Genomic DNA, 18664 nt, shown 5'->3' with positions numbered 1-18664 from the left:
ATGGTTACACAGAACAGGCACGCCCACCAATAGTCAGAATTTGGGAAATTTAATGCCAGATGTGGGTAAGCGGCAGAGGGTCCCAAATGCGGGAGACTCCCGCTCAATGCAGAAGAGTTGGCAGCTCTGTAGTGCACATAAATCACAATGAAAATCTAGCTGCACTACTACCATTTCTACTTTTCTTTTACTTTGTTCTGCATTAATATTTCCCTATACACTAAATTAGTAAATGAAGCTGTGTTTTCACCATCGCTTCAGAGCTACGAGTGTGTGTGTGTGTGTGTCAATGTGTGTGTGTGTGTGTGTGTGTGTGTGCGCACGGTGTGTGTGTGTGTGTGTGTGTGTGTGTGTGTGTGTGTGTGTCAATGTGTGTGTGTGTGTGTGTGTGTGTGTGTGTGTGTGTGTGTGTGTGTGTGTGTCAATGTGTGTGTGGGTGTGTGTGCGTGTGTGTGTGTGTGTGCGCATGCATGTGTGTGTGTAGGTGTGTGTGTGTCAATGTGTGTATGTGTGTGTGTGTGTGTGTGTGTGCGTGCGTGTGTGGTGTGTGTGTGTGTGTGTGTGTGTGTGTGTGTGTGTGTGTGTGTGTGTGTGTGTATCAATGTGTGTGTGTGTGTGTGTGTGTGTGTGTGTGTGTGTGTGTGTGTGTGTGTGTGTGTGGTGTGTATGTGTGTGGTGTGTGTATGTGTCAATGTATGTTTGTGTGTGTGTCAATGTGTGTGTGTGTGTGTGTGTGTGTGTGTGTGTGTGTGTGTGTGTGCGCGCGTGTGGTGTGCATGTGGTGTGTGTGTGTGTGTCAATGTGTTTGTGTGTGTGTGTGTGTGTGTGTGTGTGTGTGTGTGTGTGTGTGTGTGTGTGTGTGTGTGTCAATGTTTGTGTGTGCATGTGTGTGTGTGCATGTGTGCGTATTCATTGTAAATATTAATGTACATTTTTACTAATTTTTGTCTAATGATTGTCATTATCATTAATTAATCATTAGCTTGATGCTAGAATGTATAATTCTTTGAAAACCCAGGAATGCCTCAATGTGATTAAAGATAATTAACTAAATATCATCAATGTCCCACATTACACTTCCAATTCAGTACATGCACAAGTGTGACAGCTGGGTCTGGTGGAGTGGGCTTCTTATCCACGTTATTTCTCAATTCTGCAAGTAGCTTTCTTGCTTTCATCACTTGAGGTGCACAGGATTGTCATGCTTTTGTTGAGCCGTTGCTATCATCTTTCATTCCGCTAAAATTGATTCTTCGTAGCTAGAGATCGATGTACGTGCACGGGAAATACTGTGAAGCGACATGTATGTGTAGTGAGCGGATCCAGAAGAAAGCACGCAACGTTTCCTCTAGATCTTTCTTGCAAGACGACGTCGATCGTTTATCATCAGTCCTACTTACACCTGTAAATATAGTTTATTGCACAGAGGCACTCAGCGTACTTGTTATCCACGTTATTTCTCCATTCTTTATAGCGCTCCATCTTGCATCACTTGCATTAACTACTGAGGTGGACGAGATTATCATGCTTTCGTTGAGCTGTACGTTGCTAGCATCTTTCGTTCCGATGATAATTCGTCGTAGCTAGATAGATAAAGATTGATCTCGTACGTCTCCTAGAAATACTGTCAAGCGACATCTAGTGACCGGATCCAGAAGCAGCGTTAGCATTTCCTACAAATCTTTCTTGCAAGACGCCGCCGATCGTTCATCATCAGATTTACTTACAGCTAAAACATTTTGCTCTCTTGAACATTGCGGATGACATGTTGGTCGTGCGCAACGGTACACATGCATGGTCCCATGGGACCTTCGCTTGGCTTCTTGAAGAACGATCAATTCGTTTGTTTTGCGATTCTTCTGTAAAAAATAACAGACACGTACAACTTTAGCCTAAACTTTACTCTGCGCTTCTCAGTTTGACGGTTTAACGTTTTTACTATGGATATGACATCTCGGCTTTTCTGTCATAATGCGCGGGATTGTTACATCACCCATTGCTGGTGTCCCAAAAGACTACTGATTGGCTCAACAAATTCCCGACAGTGATTCACGCCGACAAGCTATTGTTGCATCACTTATGTTTCGCGTCCCAAAACGATTGCTGATTGGCTCAACAAACTCCCCAAACGTGACACACGCTTACTAAAAACATACAAACAAACAAACATAGCCACATACCGACAGACAGACCAGAAGTCAATTCAGCCCGTTTAGAGTGAGCTTCTCGCGAAGCAGTCCACCACTTATTGTAGTGTCCTTTTACGCTCGTAGCTAATTAAAGATAGAATGCATTTTCCTTGCTGCTCTCACTTGCTGTGGCTCTTTGTATTGCTGTCTTACTACAAAACTCTTGTCACAACCAGCTATGCTACTCTCATTGTTCTACATTCATTTCTGACAAAGTATGACTTGTATCTGTTGATGGATGGCTCTTCAATATCCAACAATATTACAGCAGCATGTCACTCATACAAACACCAGTTATCCCAACACGTCCGTCTACTAGACATAGCCTGCCTCCCACTCACCTTAGCTTTGCACACAAAACAATACCTACTGCAAGAGTACGACCCGTCCTCATCTGTGATTGTCAAAATGTTGCAACTGTAAATTAGAAGCAAACTAGAGTGGTTCTGTCCATAGAAGAGAAGATACAAATTTGTAAGAAAGCCTCGAGTGGCTGCAGCTACGTCTGCATTGCTCAAGACTTTGCAATTGCGAGCTCTACCATGTGGGACATCATCAAAACCAACAACAAACTGCAGACATTCCACTCTCACCAGTCCCACACGTTAAACGATTTGCTTGTGTAGCTGTAGTGAGTAGACGTCATGCAATTATCTGGATTATTCAGACTTATGAATAGAGCAGGTCCCAAAGTCTTCACATAAGTCACATCCTACTATAACTTATGCAAAACACAAAAATTCTGCTATAAATTGTAATTCTCTTAATGGAAGAACAAATTGCCATCATAACGAACACAAATGATGTCACATGAAGAATATGGAAAAAAGCAAATGCAACAAGATTTAATAAAACTTTGTCCAAATTATTAATTAATGACCAAAAATTGTTGTTCTGTAAAATAATATAAAATATCAAATTAATATCAATCCTGAGTTCACCTAATATATAAAGCTCAAATTGTCTGTCTGTCTGTGTGTGTGTGTGTGTGTGTGTTCGCGTTTGGCGGGCATGTCTTTTGTCCGTTCGCAACCGAAATCGGCATGCACACTGGGCACGCACAGGGAAAGGTTTGCGTAAAAAATTTAAAAAATTATGCACCAGGTCCCCTCTCAAGGGGTTGACCCTCACGTAAAATTTCTCGATGACGCAAACGCTACACATTCCAGTTCATTCGAACACACGCCCACACCAGTCCTGTGTGGACCGTATGCATCGTCGTTCTTCGCAAAGCTTCGAGTAATCGAATATCTTTTGCCGACGAAACTTACTCTTCTAGCGCTTGTGTTTCTCTTCAAATTCCGATTGCATTTGGACCGAATCCAACCTACACGTTTTCTTCACTAAGTGCTACACGGGGAGTGTGTCTATTGAAACAAGCGCGAAAAGCAAGATTCGAATTCATTCAGCACATCCGGGACCTCGCAACAAAGATTGCACGTGACGTGTCCACAGACCTATCTTTACACTACAGTATCTTGCCCGTACGAAGGACGGGCCATGTATACTAGTATTCAATAAAACATTAATTGACAAACAAACTGTTGACAGAACTGATGAAATGCACCATTTTAGATGTAACCCTCAACTTTACTATCTAAATTTCCTATAAACGGTCAATAGAGGTTGAAATCGTTGTTTTAGTGAGATAAACTCATAACAATGAATAAAACAGAAATCACACTTACCTATAGACAGAAACTCTTCATGTTGAGGTGTAATATCTCGTACAATAGACAAACTTTGTTCTGTAAACTTTACAGCGTCATTCACTTTATGTTGGAAATATAGACACGAACCCAACATACTGAGCGCTTCCAACACAAATTTAAATAAAATAGTTAATATCAATAGATCTCTACATCTTCACACATTTACACACTAACCACGTGCTTTCTTTATTGGTGTATGTTCTGCTGTTTGACAGAGTAACAGCAATTGGCGGCAAATTGTCTCACAATCTACAAACTTTCTCTCCTTCCACAGTTTCCCCGCTCTCAAATATAAATCTGTAAAGGAAAACGAACAAAACTGAAACAAACACTACATCTCCACCCACAAATGATACCATTAGGGTTAGCAGTAGACTGACGTTCCGCCATTACACCAACTTGCACAATCTACTCAGCAAGCGCACAATAGGGAGGGGCTTAGCTCACAAGTGTGCACATGCGCAGTCAGTAAGCACGGTATTCCTCTCATCCTTCCATTCAGAGAAGAGAGAAAGATTTATGGATTGGCCAGTAGACTTGGATTAGAGTCTCGGAGACACTCCATCATTCAGGCAACCAAACAAACCAATTTTCTCGTCTCTATTTCTAATTGTTTCGTTATTCTTTATTCTCAGAGCAAATTTGAGTTTTAGTGAGCAAGATATGCACAGACTCGAGGAGAAGGTTTGACTCAAATTATTGTAGAAATTATATAATGAAACGCCCACGCGTGTCCTTGTGTGTGTATGTGTGTGTGTGTGTGTGTGTGTGTGTGTGTGTGTGTGTGTGTGTGTGTGTGTGTGTGTGTGTGTGTGTGTGGTTGTGTGTCCGTGTGTGGTTGTGTGTGTGTGTGTGTGTGTGTGTGTGTGTGTGTGTGTGTGTGTGTGTGTGTGTGTGTGTGTGGTTGTGTGTCCGTGTGTGGTTGTGTGTGTGTGTGTGTGTGTGTGTGTGTGTGTGTGTGTGTGTGTGTGTGTGTGTGTGTATTTTAATATACAATTAATTGGTTATTGTTCCAGGCAGCTATTGAACAGCTTTCAATCATTCCAGATCCGGCGGCAACCAGGAAACAATGCGACAAGGTACCAGCTTGTCCCACAACACAACCACCTACCACTCCACAAGCAACTACCACCCAACCCACCACCACACAACCCGCCACTACACACGCTGCCACCACACCAGCTCATGTCACCGCACATCCTTCTACTAAATCCATGTCAGCTCCTCCTGGCCAGTTTGTTGTTCCACATTTCTCGACTGCTGGTTCGTATCTCCAGTTTGATGCGCTTGGCTCCTCTTGTGGATTCTTGTTGGAGATGAGTTTTACGGTCACGGGTAGTGATGGCATTATGTTTTATGCTGATGATGTGGACAGTGGGGACTTTGTGGCTTAGTCATATGAGAACAGAGTTGTAGTGTTGAGAGTTAATGATGGCAGTGGGACTGTGACTGTTGAGTAAGTGATGTATATGGTGTGTTTTTCTTTTGTTTGTCTGGACATTTGTCTGTCTATTTTTCTGTCCATTTGTTTGTCTGTTTGTCTGTCTATGTCTGTCCATGTTTGTCCATTTGTATGTCTGTTTGTCTGGACTTTTGTTTGTCTGTTTGTCTGTCCATTTGTTTGTTTGTCTGTCCATTTGTTTGTTTGTTTGTTTTTTGTCTGTTTATTTGTCTGTCTATTTGTCTGTCCGTCTGTCTGTCTATTAGTCTCTTTTTGTCTGTCTCAAGATTGCCTGTTTTGTGTACTATTCATTTCTTTTAGGTTATAGGCTTCCTTACTTTTTGTCATTACTGTCTTGTTCGTCTGTCTGTCTGTCTCTTTGTGTATCTTTCTGTTTACCTGTTTGTCAGACTTCTTACTGGTAAATATTGCACATTAGTGTGTCACCATCGTGTGTTGGATGTTTTCCTGTTGACTTCATCTTCATCTCTATAAATTCTTATTCTCTAGATCTGAAGGCAAGAAATTAAAAAAAGGTGAACAATTCAAAGCCGTCGTTTCAATCAAGAAATCGACAATTACACTGAACGTTGAGAGTCGTAAACGTGCTACGAAAAATCGAGTCAGTAAACATTTATTACCCCATCTACATGTGTACCTGATTGCTTGACCTTTGATTGTGTGTTGTGTTCTCTCTGTGTGTGTATGTAGGGTCAAAGAGAGAGGTTCATACTCACTAATGTTTTTGTTGGAGACATTCCTAGTGATCAACAGACTATTGATGATGCGCAAGTCGTTTGTGGTTTCAAGGCTGCGTTCACTTGGTGAGTGAAATAGAAACGTGAGCGTTTGGTTGTGTGGTTGTTGAAGATTTATGTGTATAAATGGATGAACTGAGATACACAGTTGGGTAATTGGGTTACAGACAAATAGATGGTTGGGCTGTTAGTTACATTAAATGCTGTGAAAACCAGACAGACAGACAGACAGAAGGGTCTTGTCCATTGGTTATTCTTTTTGTTTTTGAACATTTTGGCCGTTGGGGCAAACAAGCAGTTAGATATTTGAACAAGCTGGCAAAGAGTGCAAGGGATGAAGAAGGAAGACGAAATGAGATCGACTTCAAGACCAAGTGGTGATCAATTATTTCAGTAACTCTACAGCGTTGCAATGCAAAAGTCATCTCAAACAAACTCATTAGCATAACGAGATTAGAACGTTGAAATGTAGTTTGCGCAGTGTTATTTGTATGCTTCAAGAGTGTAATGGTCTTGTTGTGTTAGGTTGCTCATGATGTAAACGTTTGATTTAAATGGAAAATATTTGTATTGACAGACAGACATGCAGGCAGGCAGACAGACAGACATGAGGTGATGTGTGTGTGTGTGTGTGTGTGTGTGTGTGTGTGTGTGTGTGTGTGTGTGTGTGTGTGTGTGTGTGTGTGTGTGTGTGTGTGTGACACCGACAGATTTCATTTTTTTCTGTACGAACATATTCACAACACCATGCACTCATATTTTGTTTTTGCAAACCTCTAGCTCAACATCAACGAACAAGACATCGACTTACAGTCCTTTGCAGCATCGAATTCCGTGTTTCAGTGTGGTGATAGGCCACCAGATGATGTACACATCATCTGCTGAGAAAACCACAACAACACAAGCATCCACAGCTACACAACCACCTCTTCCATTGGGCACTCTTTCTTTTGCTGCTGCCTCTTACCTTGCATTTGATTCTCTTGAAGACTTGCAGTCATTTGTACTCGACATGGAGTTTATTGTTACTGGGAATGACGGACTGATGTTTTATGTTGCGAATAAGAAGAGTGGAGATTTTATATCGGCTTTGTACTTGGAGAGACGCATAAGAATGAGTGTAAACAATGGATCTGCAGCATTGCAGTTGATGTAAGGAGGTTTTGTTGAGTGGTATTTGTGGTGTGTGTGTGTGTGTGTGTGTGTGTGTGTGTGTGTGTGTGTGTGTGTGTGTGTGTGTCTGTGTGATGCACTCACACATCAGTGAATCTTCTTAGTTCCGGAGGCAGGAATCTCAAGAAAGGCACTAAATTTCGTTTTACATTATCGGTGAAAAGTGGAACAGTAACACTGAGTGTCGGTCGTTCACGTGAAAGAGCTGATCGAGTAATAGTTTGTCATGTATGTGATCAATAGTATCTACCTGAGTATTATTGTCTGTCTAGGATACGTCCAAAAAGTTCAAGTTTGGTGACAATCTTACGTTTATTGGTGGCTTACCAGCTGATGTGAAACCACTTTCAATGTCATTGCCATCAGGAAGTAGTGCTGGCTTTGAAGGCTGTGTGTTTCATGTGAGTTTTCTATATTTGATATACTTGCTGCATGCTTGGTTACGCACTTGTTTGTTTGTCTGTCTGTCTGTTTGTCTGTCTGTGTGTTTGTCTTGCATCGTCAAAATCCATTGTCATTGTCTGTTTTATAACATTTTATAATGTGTGCACTAACTCACATTGTCTACTGTAGGTGAGTCTGTGTTTGCACATTGCCTTTCCTCTTTGAAAGACGAGAGAGTAACAGCTAGCAAGAGCTTGAAGAGCCTAGTACGACCAAATATGAAGGTGACAGGAAGGAAATGGTGGAGCAGATCAGACAGGTAGACAGTGAGAAGTCGTGGAGGATCTTGTTGCCTATTGATTGTGATGTGTGGGTGTGGTTAGGCTCTGTATGTATCCAAGATTATCTCGTATACTCATGGCTTCATGCTGCTGAGAGAAGCGGAAAAGGAATACAATTGGACACTCAACTATGGATCAATTGCTCTCATGTGGAGATGTGGCTGCATCATTAGAAAGTCGGTCTTCTGTCTGGCTACATGTTTGTGTATCAGTAGCTGTTTGTTTGTTTGTTTGTTTGCCTGTTATTTGTCTATCTGTCTGTTTGTTTGTCTGTCTGTCTGTCTGTCTGTCTGTCTGTTGAGATTGTTATTGTTTGCATGTTTGTGAGTTTGTCTCTATTTGAGAGGTGAGCCAGTGTTTGTTGTGTAGTGTATTCCTTGGCAACATCAAGGAAGCGCTTGACAAGAATCCTGGTCTCACTAATCTTTTGCTGGATGACTTAATTCTTCAAAGATGCTATTCATCGGAGCCAGGTCACATACATAATTTGTTTCTGTCTGTCTTTCTTTGCTGACAAAATCTTACTTGCAGGCATCATGGCGTAAAGTCTGTGCAATGGCTGTCACTCTTGGTACCCCCACTCCATACTTCAGCACTGCTCGCGCCTTTTATGATGGCTACAGATCAGGCAGCTTGCCAGCTAATCTCATCCAGGCACAGAGAGATTACTTTGGTGCTCACACGTACAGTGCCTTGCCAAAAGTCATGGTAGTGCCAAGTATTTCTTGTTGTTTGCAAATCACATACCCACAATACTCAAGTTATCATGCCAACAATACTCAAATTGCATGATAGCCATAAAGCAACACCTAATGAAACTCGCTGGATGAATCTGTTTGAATTATGCCTCCACGCAAGGAAATGACAACAGATGAGCGGTCTGAAGCTGTTGGTATGTGGAAGTCGGGAAAGAAGATGACACAGATTGGCAAAGCTCTGAAGTGGCCATTGAGAACAATATCGAATCTAGTGAGAAGGTACAAGCTCAACGGACATGTTCATAACATGAAACGAGAGGGAAGGCCAAGGAAAGCAACAGCAAGGGATCTGCGCCATTTGGAAAGAGTGGTGAAGGAGAACCGACAGAAACCAGCAAAAACAATAGCACCTGAGTGGAGCAAGGCCTGCTCAAAATCTTTCAGTCAGACAACAGCAAGAAGAAGGCTGAAAGACATGGGGTATCACGGTCGTGCTGCTTGAAAAAAGCCTTTCATTTCTGAAAGCAACAGAAAGAAGAGGGTCTGTTGGGCAAAGGAACACATTAGAAAAACGGTCGAGGATTGGAGCAATGTGGTATTTACTGACGAAAGCCGCATCAAACTCAGTGGCAGTGATGGTAGAGTGTTTGTTTGGAGAAAGACCACAGAAGAATGGCTACCAGTCTGCACTTTAGGCACAGTAAAGCAAGGTGAAGCTGCCATCATGATCTGGGGTGCCATGACTTCATCAGGTGTTGGACCTCTGACTTTTCTTGAAGGCAAAATTAACGGTGAAAAGTACAAGGAAACACTGGAAAAACACTTCCTGCCTTTAGCAGCCGAGAGAAGTAGACATGGAATGTCAACTGTTTTGCAAGATGACAATGCTCCTGTACACAGAGCGAGAAAGGTGGCAAAGTGGAAGACCCAACATGGCATCACATCCCTGGACTGGCTGGCGCAGAGCCCAGATCTGAATCCGATTGAACATTTATAGATGATACTGAAGAAATCTATTGGTGCAAGAAATCCTCCGCCATGCAACGTTGATCAGCTGAAACAAGCTATCAAAGAAGAGTGGATAAAAATACCACATAACGCTGTGCATAAACTGATGTTATCTATGCATTCTAGGGTAGAAGCCGTCCTGAAATCTAAAGGGTTGGCAACTAAATATTAATGTACAGGATATAACACAAGGCGTGTGAAATTAGAAGCTTGTGTAACAAAACAGGAGCACTTCTTGCGTGGTGCAGCCTTTTCACCCAACTACCATGACTTTTGGCAAGGCACTGTATGAGCTGCTTTCCAAACTCAGTCAATTCATCCACACCAACTGGACTGGCCACAGTGGTTCTGTCTCGTCATCCACTTACACTGCCTGATTGGTCATGTGTAGCCATTGATATCAACATTTATGTTTCAGTTGCAGTGATGCTGTTCTGTTCTTGACAGCATGAGATTGTATGTTGCTGTTATTTTAGCTCAAATGGATGTCTGTCTGATATCATTTACTCCCAACAGTTGTATTGGTTGTTCTGATGAATTAGGTGCAGTACAAGCAAGTTGTTCTCCTTGTTCTCATGCATTGATCTTCAGTTTGATATTAATAATCATTACTGATTGACATGCTGGGTTTGTAGGTTGCTAGACATTGGTGAATAAGAAGTGGGGAACATCTTGATTATTAGACAGACACACGGACAGACACATGGAAAGAAACATGGACCACAATTTCTCAACAGTTTTCTCATCACAGGTTGTGTGTTTTGCCTATTATCATGAGAATGTACAGACAAACGTTCAAGTTGAATAAGCAAGTTGTATCATTTCAATCACAATAGACTGACACTCAGCTGCAGCATTGACATACACAACTGACAAACAACATTTAAATGTCTATAAAAAGTTCATTACAGTCAAACATTTTACTGTAGTTCACATCAACACAAACTGTAAAAAGTGAGAGACTGACTGCTAGACTATCAAAAAGTTCAATGTCAACTCATATTGCACAGCAGACTACACACATGCAACATCATCTATTGCATTTATAACAAACAGCAAAGTTGGATGAATTGAGACAACAGACAAACGAATACATCACAATTATCTGCTCCTAAGTCACATCCACGGCATCTCTATGAGTGTCACTTTGTCTTCTTTGCGTTTCTTGCCTTTCACCATCCTTTTGGGAGGACATGAAGTGTACTCATCATTCTGCTTCACCGCATTCACTTGCATGAGAGCTGCTCTTGCAGAAATGCGATCACGTGGATTCTCTTCTGCCATAGCATAGCAAATGTCCTGCAGTGGAACATAAGGAACAGTTTGAAACTGCCTCTCACGCACTTTCCTATCTGTAGCAACTCCTGTGAATAACTCAACAAACGTGACTCCCAAGCTGTACATGTCGGCTTGTGTTGTGTTGCGTGGGGCAACTGCACCATCGTCCACAACTCGTTCTGGTGCAATGTATTCTGGACTAAGAGGACCGACAGAAAGTGACTCGTTAGAGAAGCGACAAGAGCCCAGATCACCAATTTTGGCTTCCATGGTCTCGCTGATGAGAATGTTGGTAGAGCGAATGTCTCCATGAAGAACAGCAGGCTGCAGCTGGTGAAGATACATCACACCACACAGACATCCCACAGCTATATCCACTTGTTCCCTCATGGACAGATATCTGATTTTCAATAGCAGCATTGATCACATCTTTCAGCGATCCTTCCAAAAGCTCCATGACGATACGAAGAGGAACTCTATTCTTAACGATAGCTCCACAGATGGATACGACATTGGGGTGATGGACACGACTGGACACCGACACTTCACGTCGAATCAATGAAATATTGAAATCAGTTACTCTAACCGGTTCTTCATAAAATGTCTTGACAGCAACTGCTACACCACTCCACATGCCAACACCAACCTCTACAATACACCATCAATACACACATACACATACAGTAGAGCACCTATTATCTGGACAGCTCATCTTTGCCACCTGGTCATCGTGTGACCAGAAAACCAGTGGTGGAAAATCAAAATCTCAAAATAAGAGCCACAATACAGACAAACTATATGCTACACCTAAATTAACAAATAAATTAACAAATAAATTAACAAATAAATTAACAAATAAATTAAAAAATAAATTAACAAATAAATTAACAAGTAAATTAACAAATAAATTAATAAATAAATTAACAAGTAAATTAACAAAAAATTAACAAATTAATTAACAAATAAATTAACAAGTAAATTAACAAGTAAATTAACAAATAAATTAATAAATAAATTAACAAGTAAATTAACAAATAAATTAACAAATTAATTAACAAATAAATTAACAAGTAAATTAACCAAATAAATTAACAAATAAATTAACAAATAAATTAAAAGGTAAATTAACAAATAAATTAATTAATAAATTAACAAATAAATTAACAAGTAAATTAACAAATGAATTAATTAATAAATTAACAAATAAATTAACAAATATATTAACAAATAAATTAACAAATAAATTAACAAATAAATTAATTTTAATAAATTAATAAATAAATTAACAAATAAATTAACAAATAAATTAACAAATAAATTAAAAAATAAATTAACAAATAAATTAACAAGTAAATTAATAAATAAATTAACAAGTAAATTAACAAATAAATTAACAAATAAATTAACAAATAAATTAACAAGTAAATTAACAAATAAATTAACAAGTAAATTAACAAATAAATTAACAAATAAATTAACAAATAAATTAACATATAAATTAACAAATAAATTAACAAATATATTAACAAATAAATTAACAAATATATTAACAAATAAATTAACAAATAAATTAACAAATAAATTAACAAATATATTAACAAATAAATTAACAAATAAATTAACAAATAAATTAACAAATAAATTAACAAATAAATTAACAAATAAATTAACAAATAAATTAACAAATAAATTAACAAATAAATTAACAAATATATTAATAAATAAATTAACAAATATATTAGCAAATAAATTAACAAATAAATTAACAAATATATCAACAAATAAATTAACAAATAAAATAACAAATAAATTAACAAATAAATTAACAAATAAATTAACAAATAAATTAACAAATAAATTAATAAATAAATTAACAAATATATTAACAAATAAATTAACAAATATATTAACAAATAAATTAACAAATAAATTAATAAATAAATTAACAAATAAATTAACAAATAAATTAATAAATAAATTAACAAGTAAATTAACAAAAAATTAACAAATTAATTAACAAATAAATTAACAAGTAAATTAACAAGTAAATTAACAAATAAATTAATAAATAAATTAACAAGTAAATTAACAAATAAATTAACAAATTAATTAACAAATAAATTAACAAGTAAATTAACCAAATAAATTAACAAATAAATTAACAAATAAATTAAAAGGTAAATTAACAAATAAATTAATTAATAAATTAACAAATAAATTAACAAGTAAATTAACAAATGAATTAATTAATAAATTAACAAATAAATTAACAAATATATTAACAAATAAATTAACAAATAAATTAACAAATAAATTAATTTTAATAAATTAATAAATAAATTAACAAATAAATTAACAAATAAATTAACAAATAAATTAAAAAATAAATTAACAAATAAATTAACAAGTAAATTAATAAATAAATTAACAAGTAAATTAACAAATAAATTAACAAATAAATTAACAAATAAATTAACAAGTAAATTAACAAATAAATTAACAAGTAAATTAACAAATAAATTAACAAATAAATTAACAAATAAATTAACATATAAATTAACAAATAAATTAACAAATATATTAACAAATAAATTAACAAATATATTAACAAATAAATTAACAAATAAATTAACAAATAAATTAACAAATATATTAACAAATAAATTAACAAATAAATTAACAAATAAATTAACAAATAAATTAACAAATAAATTAACAAATAAATTAACAAATAAATTAACAAATAAATTAACAAATAAATTAACAAATATATTAATAAATAAATTAACAAATATATTAGCAAATAAATTAACAAATAAATTAACAAATATATCAACAAATAAATTAACAAATAAAATAACAAATAAATTAACAAATAAATTAACAAATAAATTAACAAATAAATTAACAAATAAATTAATAAATAAATTAACAAATATATTAACAAATAAATTAACAAATATATTAACAAATAAATTAACAAATAAATTAATAAATAAATTAACAAATAAATTAACAAATAAATTAACAAATAAATCAACAAATAAATTAACAATGAAAAATATAAACAGAAATGACAGATAAATGAAGACAATGACAAAAAAACCCAAAGTGAAAAACCAAGAGACTGCCACAACATTCTTACATTTTTCAGAAATTTTTCTTTCTGTAGTTCAACGAGTGTTGCATAGAAGACTTCATGAAAAGCTTTGACTCGTTGGTAGTACGACAACTCTGTGCAGATCAACTCCCATATTGTTTCCTGCTGGTTTCTCTCTCATTTGCTGATTTTGTCGGATCCGCTTACAAGATCTTTCCAAGGTTTCAACTACAATTAGATACAAATTGCTCTTGTAATTATATGCAATGGATACATTAAATTATTTAGATTAAATAGACAATTTATTTTAATTATCAATTCAGACTTGGATGGACATACAAATAAACAGACAAACAGACAGATGGACAAACAAACAACCAGACAGACACAGACACAAATAGACAAACAGACAAACAAACAGACGGTTGGATGAATGGACAGACAAACAGACAGACAGACAGATGGATTATTATTTACAAGTCTAAATTTTTAAAAAGTTTAGACTTGGGTTTTTGCACGTGCACAGACAGACAGACAGACAGACAGACAGACAGACACACACACACACACACACACACAGTAACACACACACACACACACAGTAACACACACACACACACACACACACACACACACACACACACACACACACACACACACACACACACACACACACACACACACACACACACCAGATTGCCACAGTTAGGACAGCACCAACCAGCCCATCAAACTCTGACTCTAAAACATTCTTGCAGCTGCCTTCTGACCTACATGTATACATGTACGAGAAATAAACTTTCAAAGATCTAGTAGTTGAGACAGTTGCAACATTAATCAACATCAAAATTTTGTCCTCCTTCCAAATTCAGCCTTGTTTTTGTGGTAGCACTGTGAACTGAGCATAAAACAAGTTGTACTGTATACTTTGTTTCGTGACGTAACCTGACATCTCCATAGTCAAAGTGAACGCTTCACACATCCATCCATCCTGTTGCTGCTTCAATGGGGAAGCACTGACCTAGCTGACACGGAGCTCGAAATGAATAGAGAACTCTAAAAGCAGCTTGAAAGTCATCTGCTTCGTTTCTCCACAACAGCACTGGGTGAGTCACAACCAGTAATAGTGTGTACTCACACCACATCCTTTCACTCTGACTGTAACGAAATGCATGGATCCAGATAAAGTGAAAACGTTGCTTCGTGCCAGTCTAAAAACACATTTAGATTAGGAAGTTTGGAGATTTGATTATGATGTCAGTGTCAGGGTTACAGGAGATCTAGTGTGCTAACATCAAAGCAGTCAACAACTATAGCCACACTATATATACAGTTGTGCAAAGATGATATGAGAATACAAGTTCTATTTTAGGGACTGATCTCTTAGCAAAAAAATTTCTTCTGGAATTGTTGCTGAAATTCACTTCCAGATGTCTCTAGTACATGATAGTGAATTGGGTGAACCTTACAGCAACAATTAACGCACACACCTGATCCATATCCTTAGTGCTACAGCAGACTCAATTTACTGTTGCACTTCAGTTGCCAGCTGTTGAAACGAAAGTTGATTGAGTATATGTATGGATTCTGATGCCAGCAATCGATCCATTTTTGTGCTTGGCGAATGTCAAGTCACTGCCCTATTACTCCGAAATACGAAAGAGACACTTTTACAGTTAAAGACAAGTCGTTGCACTTTCCTGGCACGAGAAGCACTTGCAGAAAACGTGGCCTACTCTGCTAGGAAAGGAAGGTACACAATTTAACGCGCGGTAACGTGCTTATTATGCGTCATAAGCAGGTCATACTCAATCGAGGAATGCTTCGCAAAACCTTCTACAGTGTTTTCTATAAAAATCCTTTGATTACGAGAGAGGAGAAAACCTAAAGTTGAGTGGTTACCATAGTAACACGTTGCGAGTAGCAACCAGAAAGATGGTCTCGCTACGGGTTTCTTCCACACTTGACCGAAGGCCAACAACCGTGTTTGTGATTGTTAGCACATCATTTAAAACATATCTGAGTCTCAGCTTGTTGGAAGAAAGTTACAACGTAACTCTATTTCTGAGCCAATTTTCAGACTTGTCCTCTAGACTAATAGCATGATGATAGACATTAAATTTAATTGCACTCATGAAATGATGTATTTAATTTAATTTAATTTTTATATTTATAAATTAATTTATTATTTATATTTTATTTATAATTAATTATTTATTGTGTTATAAAATATTTTTACATTTTTAGGTTTGTGCGTATAATCGTACTGTGGAAAAATTTGATCAATTTTGACAAAAGAAGCAAAGGGTACGAAGGTCATCAGAGCGAAGTCCCTAAAAGAGAAAGTTTGGAAGCTGAAGAAACCACGACGAGTGATGCTGCTGGTGAAAGCTGGCAGTGCTGTTGGCGAATTCATTGATCAGCTGGTAAACATGCAACTGATTGCTCATAGTTATTAAAAATTTTAATAATTTAAATTAATTAATTAATACATATAGCTTAGTAATTAATGTAGGCATATAAATTGGTATCAATAAGTTAGTTGATGCTGCCATATTTTCTGAAAATTGGAAAACAATAGCTCGACCCTAGCTAGACTGTAGAGCAACCTATTTGAGCATTGAGTACAACTCAGTGTGCACTCCTTACCTTCACTGGACATCCTGCCACCTTGTTCACAAGATTCCATCACCAGATCTGCCTGAGAGAACGTCTGGCTGTGGCTTGAGGATTGGAATTTGCAATGAAAACCGACGTGTGTGTGTACTGTACCATGCTGTAGAAGGTAGTCAACAAACTCTGACTTTGACCTTTGGCTTCTCACTTCCAATGGACACACACACACACACACACACACACACACACACACACACACACACACACACACACACACACACACACACACACTTTTGCCTATTTCATGAATAAAATTTTGAGCTTCAGTTCAAGGCTGATGCAGTTGCACTTTTTTGGAAGCCATATGTTCGCGTTTTTCTACCTACTGGCACGTTATAGTCAAGACGGCTTGAGAATTGAGTATTTGTGTGGGGAGTTTTTTGCCAATTAAAGTGCTTACCCTTGGAGCCCCAAGACCTCCTGTGTGCTGGATAAAAGTGGCCGGTCTAGGAAGGTGTCTGGATCACAGAGGTTCCAATTAGGGAGGTTGGAGTGTACCTGGTCTTTGACTGGGGGACTAAGTGGTCATCAGCTGTGACGTGACATCAGGCACTGGAATTGAGGTGAGACTTTGGGTGCTCACACCACAGTTGGCTTCACAAGCTGGTGCTTCTGTGCGTACCTGACCTGGCTCCAAGAGATTGCTAGCGCTGGCTCAGAGTTTCTTGATATGAGTAGTGCACAGGAACCCAGCAGTTTGCTAGGGGCGTGACCATTATCTAGCAGTTTGTAACATTTAGTTGTGTGTGTGTGTGTGTGTGTGTGTGTGTGTGTGTGTGTGTGTGTGTGTGTGTGTGTGTGTGTGTGTGTGTGTTGTAGTTGTGGCTTGTCGTTGCTACAGGGATCACGCGGTCAATTTACTGAGACTTTGTCAGAGCTACAGTCATTATAAAGTAGGTTTGTATGTCTGTATTGATAACACACATTTAACCAATTTTTCTAATTTTTCTTAACACAGTGGTTATCTAGCCGTGACCGCCTACTTTGTTACGTACACTATTTTACCAGCAGTCTCAGCTGATTGGACCCTATCATCGACGTCATGAACTCATCACGTCTACAACAAACGAGAAGCGATCCGTGTACTTCTCCTCTTCTTCTCTCACGATTTGATGACTTTGTGGTGCATCTCTAGTATCCCCAACCTGGTTTTGCATGCCACACTTGGTGACTACTCCGGCTACTGTAAAGTGTGTCGATTGGTTTAAATGGAGGCTCTAGGGTGAGGGGGAGCAAAGCGACTGGTGGGGTGGGAGCATGCACCCAGTCGACAGTATCCTCTTCACGACCTTTGCCAGCGTTGCTAATAGAATTTGAGACAAATTGGTAGGGACGGTAGCGTCACCTTCTATCCTGTCTACGGTCGGTGGAAGGAGCAGTCGGCAGCCGGTGTTACTTGATGAGTTCATGACGTCATTGATATGGTCCAATCAGCAAAGACTGCTGGTAAAATAGCATACGTAACAAAGTAGCCAGTCACGGCTAAATAACCACTGTGTGTTGTTAGTTGTTTGTTGGCTTCTTGTACACTGTTTTAAGTTTGTCTGTTTGTCTGTCTGTTTGTTTGTCTGTCCATTCATCTGTTTGTCTATCTGTCTGTCTGTTTGTCTGTTTGTCTGTCTGTTTGTCTTGCATCGTCAAAATCCATTGTCATTGTCTGTTTTATAACATTTTATAATGTGTGCACTAACTCACATTGTCTACTGTAGGTGAGTCTGTGTTTGCACGTTGCCTTTCCTCTTTGAAAGACGAGAGAGTAACAGCTAGCAAGAGCTTGAAAGGGCCGACTACGACCAAATATGAAGGTGACAGGAAGGAAATGGTGGAGCACATCAGACAGGTAGACAGTGAGAAGTCGTGAAGGATCTCGTTGCCCATTGATTGTGATCTGTGTGGGTGTGGTTAG

The 18664-nt window shown here is 37.8% G+C and overlaps 1 protein-coding gene, 1 long non-coding RNA gene and 1 pseudogene across 3 annotated transcripts; 2 read left to right on the top strand and 1 right to left on the bottom strand.

Moving 5' to 3' along the window:
* The first annotated feature begins 4915 nt into the window (after positions 1–4915).
* On the top strand, positions 4916–7246 carry LOC134182562 (uncharacterized). Of its 2 annotated transcripts, XR_009970361.1 has the most exons (5): positions 4916–4980; positions 5179–5357; positions 5853–5964; positions 6054–6166; positions 6881–7246. It is a non-coding gene; the product is annotated as an uncharacterized LOC134182562 (long non-coding RNA). The 2 variants fall into 2 exon arrangements; XR_009970360.1 differs by having other exon boundaries at positions 4922–5357.
* Positions 7247–7705: 459 nt separating this feature from the next.
* Positions 7706–10310, top strand: LOC134182367 (6-phosphogluconate dehydrogenase, decarboxylating-like; annotated as a pseudogene).
* Positions 10311–10820: 510 nt separating this feature from the next.
* On the bottom strand, positions 10821–15581 carry LOC134182366 (serine/threonine-protein kinase pakE-like). The gene is made up of 4 exons (XM_062649764.1): positions 15573–15581; positions 15104–15293; positions 11377–11630; positions 10821–11312 (listed from the first exon to the last, which is right to left on the bottom strand). Exons 1-4 carry the CDS (start codon positions 15579–15581, stop codon positions 10821–10823), a joined length of 945 nt encoding a protein of 314 aa, XP_062505748.1.
* Between the last annotated feature and the right edge of the window lie 3083 nt (positions 15582–18664).

The sequence above is a fragment of the Corticium candelabrum genome, chromosome 7 (assembly GCF_963422355.1).
Source record: "Corticium candelabrum chromosome 7, ooCorCand1.1, whole genome shotgun sequence".
NCBI lineage: Eukaryota > Metazoa > Porifera > Homoscleromorpha > Homosclerophorida > Plakinidae > Corticium > Corticium candelabrum.
Note: the sequence above shows the minus strand (reverse complement) of the source record. Positions and strands in the feature narration are given on the sequence as shown.

Bases quoted from the DNA above. Each gene is read 5' to 3' on its own strand.
- LOC134182366 (XM_062649764.1), bottom strand. The intron at 11,631-15,103 runs GTCAGTGCTTCC...GGTGTATTGTAG, and splicing joins TCGAGCTCCGTGTCAGCTAG to AGGTTGGTGTTGGCATGTGG. The intron at 11,313-11,376 runs GTCCATGAGGGA...TATCTTCACCAG, and splicing joins CTATTGAAAATCAGATATCT to CTGCAGCCTGCTGTTCTTCA.